At 41.0% G+C, this 8,629-nt stretch overlaps 1 protein-coding gene across 1 annotated transcript in view; it reads left to right on the top strand.

The window, feature by feature from the left end:
• Nucleotides 1–3,972, top strand: part of c1qbp (complement component 1, q subcomponent binding protein) — a 4,992-nt gene extending 1,020 nt beyond the window's left edge. The window contains exons 2-6 of the mRNA XM_074672191.1: nucleotides 438–588; nucleotides 696–786; nucleotides 2,821–2,916; nucleotides 3,020–3,145; nucleotides 3,250–3,972. Coding sequence (XP_074528292.1) covers nucleotides 438–588; nucleotides 696–786; nucleotides 2,821–2,916; nucleotides 3,020–3,145; nucleotides 3,250–3,399 — 614 coding nt within the window. The 3' untranslated portion in view covers nucleotides 3,400–3,972. The remainder of the gene's footprint in view (nucleotides 1–437; nucleotides 589–695; nucleotides 787–2,820; nucleotides 2,917–3,019; nucleotides 3,146–3,249) is intronic.
• Nucleotides 3,973–8,629: the final 4,657 nt, after the last annotated feature.

Genomic DNA, 8,629 nt, shown 5'->3' with positions numbered 1-8,629 from the left:
CAACTGTAAAATGACGTTTATTTTTCATGATATAGAAGTCATCTGCACCACGTAGTCATGACAAACGATTAAAATATAGAAAACTTATATGTCAGTTAAACGATTAACTAAGTAAAGACTGCAGGTAAGTTTCCCTGAGGGGAGTTAGTACTTTCTGGAACAACTTGACGAACAGGAGATTGGGGATCTCATTTTAATGGAAATGGAGATACACTATAACTATGTCTTAAAAGGTAATCCCCACCATCTTCTACTTAAAAGGGATGATAAATTTATAAATTATATTTGACACTGAAGGCTTTTATCATCATGTTAGAATACAGTTACACAGGCTGACATAACCTATTTAAACCTGTTCAGCTTTGGATGAAATACATTTTCCACTCTGTACACTTTGCGTTTGTTATTTATATTAATGTATTTTTCCTTCTTCACAGGTGACAAAGCATTTGGTGACTTCCTGTCTGATGAAATCAAAGAGGAGAGGAAGATCCAGAAAAACAAAAGCCTTCCAAAGATGTCCGGAGGATGGGATCTGGAGATGAATGGCACAGAGGCTAAACTCACAAGGAATGTCGCAGGAGAAAAGTAGGACTGCTACTCGAGTGCAGCTGTTGGTATAATACCTGACACCCGCTAATGCTCAGAGGCACACTAACAATCTCGTTGTTTGTCTTCATTTTCTTTTCTAACAGAATCACTGTCACTTTCAACGTCAACAACAGCATCCCTCCTAACTTTGAGGAAGAGGCAGAGCAGGGACAGCAGAAGCCAGCAGAAGAGGAGGTGAGTCACAGCACACCTGTTCAGACCATGAGAGGCACATCTTAGGGGGAGGTGAGAACTGACGAAGCAAAGCTGGAATAGACTTGTCATGTGATGAGTCAAGACAGACATTTGTGTGTTGTTAACTAGAGATGTCCCGATATTACATTTTCACTTCCGATACGATACGATACTGATACTGTAGCATTGAGTATTGGCCGATACTGATATTAATCTGATACGATATCAGCATTAAACAAGCACTTATTTTGTAGTATGTCCGTCATGTTAGAAAAGGCTTGATTAAGTGATATTATTCAATCAAAGAACAGTAGTCAGCAACAGTAAGTATGAGGAAAAACTGACCCATTTATTATTAACCAGTGGGTAACAGAAACGGCTCATATCGGAGTGCTTATATCCGAGATTTTATATGCATTCCAATACGATACCGATACTTGCTGATATCGGACTGATATCCAATATCAGTATCGGACTGGGACACCTCTATTGTTAAGACTGTTGCGCATCAAGACCCTCCTGACATCTCTACACCATAATGATGCTATTAAAAAATAAATAATGTTAATTTGAATGGGTGTTTTGTGACGACAATGGTTTTAGGGTAAAATGCAAAAGTATTGTTGCATTTCAGCCTCATGTTTACACTTAAACAATGTTTTAGCCAACATATAACGCAAACTTTTGAAAACAGCCTCCAGAGTAGAATTTTCTGGAAACGCTGCAGACACCGTTGCCGTGTAAACAGCGAGCCAGAGTTTCAGTAGAAACGCTGACGTCACGCTCTACTTTATGCAAGCGCATACAACAGTACAACAGTACCGTGGTTACGATTGTAATGGACTACCATGTTATTCTTGTGCTGCTGAATCTGCTGACGGTCTTTCAACAAAATGAGCATCTGTTGCTCCACTTCTGCTCTTAGCTTTCACCAATACACCAGATGATCAGCTCAACTCTACTACAGTGGAGATCTGCTAAAAGCTGCTTCTGGACAAGACAGTCATAGCGCCAACTACATGCCTGGCATGCTTACTACAGCGTTTTCAATCCCTCTACATTCAGTGTGTAAACACTGATTTTTTTCACTACGTCTTAGCATTTTCGATGAAGCGTTGACGTGTAAACGGGGTCCAACTGGGTAGGCATTAAAGGACACAAACAACATGGCCATACACAACAAGACTAAACCAGGTCAGTGTGACTTTGGACCAAGAGAACAAAGACTGTAAAGCCATTAAAATGCTTCAGGAATCAAATTTAGGGGAAAGCATCTTAAAACTCTAAAAAAACAATCAAGTGAAAATACAAGAAATAAAAGAGTTAGAAATAAAGAAGTCTGCACACAGAGTAAAAGGTATAAAAATAAAGAACCAGATTTCAACATTTAATGGAATACAAGGCCTGAAAAGAAGAAAATAAAAGAACCATGAAGGTCAAATCTGTACAGTTGAAGTAGTTAGTCCAAATTTTAATTCTAAGAAAATAATTCAGACTTTTTACCACACCATGTGCTGCCATGCAGTTAATTCAGCATCTTTTTGACCAGTGAACTTGTTTAAATTAGTATTACTGTTACAATTTACGTCAAATCCAAAAGTGGCCTGGCTTGGCAGAATAACAGTAACTGACCAGAGACAGGAAGTCAGTGGCTTTGCAGTTATATCAGGAGTCAGTGTCTTAGAAAACCCTGATACAGAGCCACACCTGATCCCAGCAAACATCATCACACCAGACACTGCTCGGCCTCAAATACCTGGAGGAAAAAGTAAAACTAATTCAGTCTCTGCAGTTTGTGATGATTCATCTAAGCTGTGTACATCTTAGTACGATGTTTGAACTTAAGTCAACAATAAAAAAAGTTTTCTGATGTATCTAAGCAAGACAAGATTAGTTTGCTTTTCAGCTGTGTTCTCCGCATGGTTAAAGAGTCGCACACTAACTGATAACAAATATTAATGATTTAAAACTGTTGAAATGAACTTTAAAAAAGGCTTACTGTTAAAATGATTTCAATTCTGTTTCTCTTCACAGCAAGAAATCGTGTCAACCCCGAACTTTGTTGTTGAAGTTACAAAACAGGCTGCGAAACATTCCTTGGTGTTTGACTGCCACTTCCCTGAAGACGAGGTGAGGAACGCTTTCTTATCTGCAGTTACGAACTCGTCAGAGGTGGAGAAATGTGCAGCTTGTGTCTCAGCCAAAATCAAAAACACTCCTCTGCTTTTTGTAGGTGAGCCATGGCGAAGGAGAAGAAGAGAGCGACATCTTTACCATCCGTGAGGTCAGTTTCCAGCCTGAGGGGGACGCGGACTGGAAGGAGACCAGCTACACGCTCAGCACAGACTCTCTGGACTGGGTAAGACTTGAGACGCTAAAGAAGATAAAGTTTCTGACAGTTTTTGAAGCTGTTAAACTGGAGCCCTTTTAACTGGATCATAATCATATCTGTGACGTTCCCAGGCTCTGTACGACCACCTGATGGACTTCCTGGCTGACCGCGGGGTTGACAACACGTTTGCTGATGAACTGATGGAGCTAAGCACCGCCATCGAACATCAGGAGTACATCAAGTTCCTGGAAGACCTCCAGGGCTTTGTCAAGTGTAACTAATACTAGATATTGACTCAGTTTCACCGTTCTTTATCACATGCCTCGCAGAGTTGGAGGTGTAATGATACAATAATGTTGCAGCACTGATAATTGATCGATGATTGATTGATATTTTTGGCACTCTAAAGACATACGATCCCTTGCTTTAGTGTCAGACTGTGAGCCAGGCTGTGTTCACATTAAGACTTGGCTGCAAATGTTCTCTGTTTGTTGAAATGTGAGTTTATTTTTCTGTAACTTAAATTAAATATATGAAGGTCATAATGCAGGTCAGAAACAGTCAAAACACAAATTTTCTGTATATAACTTTTCCCTGTAGTGCTCTAACAGGGTCCAGGTAATTTGTTAAACAGCTCTGAAAACAATAAAACGTTTGTCTAAGCAGAAGTTCCATAAAGATAAAACCTAACAAAGTCGACCCTCACTTCAGAAGTTATGGAGTCTGGTTTTGGCTCAGGAGTTCATGTTGACTCATTGGTTGGACTCTGTTGGACTCTGGGACATTTGAAGACTAAATTCAATGACATACAGCAGAGTGTCTTCAGAGAATGTTAGATCAGTGTCCAATAAAAAAAACTGTTTGGTATAAAAAAACTGTTTTTCTTTACATCAGTTGATCCAGGGGCTCCATTGAGCACTGGGCTTCAGCGCCGTACACTTTATACACGTGCACGAGCGTGGACATCATGTGTGATCAATGACATATGAGCGCTGCAACCTCTTCTCTCAACAGTCATTTTAAACAATTTTAGAGGGCTGTTTCGCACCAAAACAACTGGATATGAGCCTAAAAGTTACAGAAGTTGTAGCAGTGTGCTTTGTCATTTAGTGATTTGTTTAATTTGTAGAACATAGCCCCGTTAAGAGTGAAAGAGAAGAAAAACAAAAACATAATAGAGCTAACTGGGGATATGTCAAATTAAGCTTACAGGTCAATGAAGGATAAAATATCAAGTAGCTCTGAAGCCTAATGTGCTCCAGTACCGCAGCGATCATCAGTTTAGTCTGAACACTGCAAGACTCAGAATCTTTTAAGAATGTGTTATTCCTGGTTAAGATGTCTAATATCTTGTCAGATCGCATTGAACTTAATACTTAATAATAACTACTTAATAATTGAATAACAAAGTATTTGATAGCTGCGGCCCAATTTTCAATTATGTGCATAATGATTGATTTATAACCAATCCAAAAGTGAACGGGGCTAATTTCTTACCTTCAAAATATATATTTTATTATTATTTTAACTGAGGCCTGATTGTACATGCAGCACATGGTGACTGTAGCCCCTCTGACAGCAGTTTCTTCACTGCCAATTTAACAACAAAAGAAGAAAAGATTTCGCAGTAAAACTGGAGTCATTCTGTGGGATGCAAAATTAGAGAAAACCACAGCGATTCTGACTTTTCAAATTTCTTGGAAGAACTTATTTGACATGATAAACAAGAACTGAGGTCAAGTGCAAACTTTGTTAGGATCAAACAAGCAAAACATCAGGGTGAAATAACCAAGAGGCTTCCAGCAGAGGGCGCAGAGACTGTTGGAATAATGGTTGACCATGGAATAGGTAGAGGCAATGCTTGAAATACCCATCCCTAGATACCACCTACCCTACTGTTTGGCCCTGAGCACCAACAACCTCCACCTCCTGACCCAGGAACTACATGTTCAGCAAGAGCCGGCACATTATCAGGGTTATCAAGAGGTGCTTTGTCAAGTTAAGACTCACAATAACCTTGAAGAGGCTCAACACTCAGCATCCTGAGGCCTGCTCCTTTTCTTACTGTCACTGTCACAGAGCAGGGACCAGCAGGACGAGAGGAGGTCTGAGGAGAGGAAAGAAGAAAAAGAAGATACACAGAACCAGAGTGAGAAAAAAAAAAAAAACCAGATAAAAGTGATGCTGCTCAGTTTTCCACATCTGGCCAAGTAAAACTGAATCCTGTGTCCCACCTAGACAGGTCTGTACTGGTACAGTACTTAACTCTTAAAACTCCTGAGGGGAACTTTCACTTTGTGTCAATTGTTACACCCCTTGTGGATTAAGCAGCACATTACCTTTGCTGTATTCTCCTGACTCCTACAATCTTACCCTGCTTGTGTCCAACTGTCAAATCTACGCAGTGATTTTTGCAATAAAACAAACAAAAACCAACAGATTTCTTTGACAAGGTCGGATTATAACTCGCTGAACCCTTAGGCAGCAGTTTCAGGTGTAAATAACACCCAAGAATTTAGAAAAACATGAATGATATATGATAGCCTCTAGTTTCTTTTCAGAATCAACATTTTTTTTTTTGTGGGCTGTTGATAGAAAACAAAATTTGTTTATCAATTGAATCCAGGTAAGTCTACATATTCATTCAACAGGTGTGCAGCAGACACTTGACTATAGGAGGAGGTTACTTGACACAGAAAAGCCTTTCCCATTTAATGCCATCAGCAGTGGCACCACATGGTAAAGAAACAACTCAAGACCAAAGAAAAAAATCTTTAATTCTTTACATAAGAAAGGCAGAGGCTACAGGAAGACCAGTAAAACTTTGCTTGCCAGTCACAAAAATGATTCAAAAATGTAAGAAAGATGGCATGGCAACTTTTTCACTGCCATACACCGAAGTTGACTCCAACAGGAGCATCTTCTGTTAAGAAGGGTGGAGGAAAATCTCCATGAAAGTTCTCTGCAGTTAACCAAAGAACTGCAGAGGAAGGGCATGCATGGGTATCATTCACGAGGAAGTCACTCTTAAAGCCTCTGCAGAAAAAAACAACTACTTTATTGGTGGCATTTCAAAGCAGAGGAGCACAAAGAAAACGACACGGTGTCTACAGCAGTGTCCTTCTGTGCAGCTTATTGAGTGCTGCTGGTGTTAGCAGCTGCCTTCCGCTGACTGTGTCATGAATCCAGAGATGCTTCCATCACTTTGTGCCCTCGGTTGTTTTGCCTTTTGTTTTTTTTTCAACAGGGCAGTGATCCTAAACATACGTCGAAGGCCACAGTTGCATTTCTGAAGCAGAACAGAGTCAGAGTGATACTGTGGCCCAGCATGTCTCCAGATCTGAACCCAGTCAAACACCCACAGGGAATTCTGGAGAGACAAGAAGAGCATCACTCTCCGTCCAGCATTCAGGCTCTGAAAGAGGAAGATCTGAAAGAATGGGATAAGATTGATGTTGTAATATGTTGCCAGTTTGCTTAGTCTATGCGTATGTAACTGTTGGATTTCCACATTGTGTTTAATTACACATACCCAAAGATGAGTGAAGCCAAGATCTTGCCCTGTTCCCCCATTCAATCTGTTCAACAGACAGACAAATAGAGAACCTCAGAAACCCTGTTTGACAGAAACGCAGCCCGCTCCAACTCCTACAAGGACAAAAATGTGACATTTTAGCTTGTTTAACTTTTAGTGCACATAGGTTAACGTAAAGCATGGACGGCGCCAGGATTTTTTTTCTACCGGTGCTAAGGAGGGGCTTGACCAATACCTGAGGGTGCTAAGAAAATAATAGATTTTCATGATTGGTAACTTTATAAAGAGGTTCTCGTTTTTTCAATAAAAGCAGCTGTATGATACACAGCACAAGCATATTCAAGTATTTTTTAATTGAATTTGTCCAAAGAATATTCAATTAAATTACTACGCCTCATACAAGCGACCACAATAAAGCAATGGCTAAAATGTTTCACGTACAAAAGTGACAGCTTCAACACCGGCAGCGGCCGACCGTCACTTGCAAAGGTGACAGATTCAGCACCAGACAGCGACCATGCGCCTGCCAATAACCAGACAATACCCAAAATGCGACAGATGTATTTATTCTATAGCACTTAATGAAAACGAACAACTGTGCATTGGCAATAATGTCTTTATCACAACATCGTAGAGATGAAATAACAGTGAAATTAATAAGGCTACAAAATGCAGCCGCAACGAGAACACTTCATTTGAATCACAACATAGGCTACGGTCAAAAATAGAACTAATAGCCACAGCGAGACGAAACAACAAAACCCGGTGCCTGTTAAATCGGCAAGGCACACACTTTAACAACATAAAAGGAACATGCTCATCCCAATTTTGATGATTATATTTCTACTGCAAACAAAAATACATGTCACGTCCCACTGTGCATTCGTTACAGTGTAACAGATTAAATCTCACATCATCACATCAAATGTATCGCAACGTCAGGGGGAAACTCACCAGAGTTGTTTTATAAGAGGACAATGCGTCTGTTGCTGTGGTTGAGTGCAAATGAGTCTATAATCTTCTGGACATCCAGGGCCTTGGTTCGTTCTGCGTGTATGGACAGGCAGGCCAAGTTGCTGAGTCGAGGGTTAGCCATCCTGTTCCTCGGGTAGGTTTTTACGCGCCGCATGCAGGAAAAAACTGCGCTCACATGAAGCGGAGGTTACAGGCAGTGTAACAGATATGCGCAAAAGTTTATATATGTCCTCAAATGAGTCTTTGAAAGGTTTAAGCATGGACAGAAATTCCAGTGTGCTGTTATCTGCTTCACCTTGTTCTTTTTTTCTCTCCAAGAGACGGCGCATTTGGTGCACCTCAGCCAGCGGGTTGTCCTTTTTGATCCCATACAACTGTGCCATGGGCTCAAGGCTCTCTTTTTCAAGGAATGTGGCATTTTGCGGGTTGAGGGCTGACGTGCCCATTAGAACTGCGCCTGCTTCTGTTGAAAACCGTCTTGTCATTTCATTCACTAGTTGGTCAATGACAGGGTAGAATGAGGATTCTCTGAGTTCATCTGGAGAGGACATGGATGAATGTTTTGTTTGAGTTGGAGCTTCAACTACATAGTCCTGCAGGTGGTGAGGCTGTTGGGATTGTCTCTTTTCTTGTGGGAGCTGCGGTGGTTTTAAGACACCGACGGTGGCGCACAGGGCCTCTGCCTTGCTCCATATGGCTCTCCAAGAGTCCTCTGTGCGCTTTTCTTTTAGGCCCGCGATTACAGAGTGTGCGAGGTCAGTGGCAGTCTCCAGCAAAAAATCGGGGGACTGTAGAGTGTCAGACATGAACTTTGCTGTACGAAAAAGATCCTCAAACAGAATGAGGTGGAGGATGAATTCAGCATCAATGAGTGAGAGTAATGACCGCGCGTCAGTGGCTCTGCGTGGATTTGGTTGCGCTTTAATGTCATTTAAGGTTGCAATGATGGCGGGTAAGGTTTTTTGCACTGCCCACAACGAATAGTACTGGCAGGACCAGCG

This window comes from Halichoeres trimaculatus, unplaced genomic scaffold, assembly GCF_033239565.1.
Source record: "Halichoeres trimaculatus isolate MK-OKI-2021-1 unplaced genomic scaffold, fHalTri1.1 fHalTri1_scaffold_6, whole genome shotgun sequence".
Lineage (NCBI taxonomy): Eukaryota > Metazoa > Chordata > Actinopteri > Labriformes > Labridae > Halichoeres > Halichoeres trimaculatus.
Note: the sequence above shows the minus strand (reverse complement) of the source record. Positions and strands in the feature narration are given on the sequence as shown.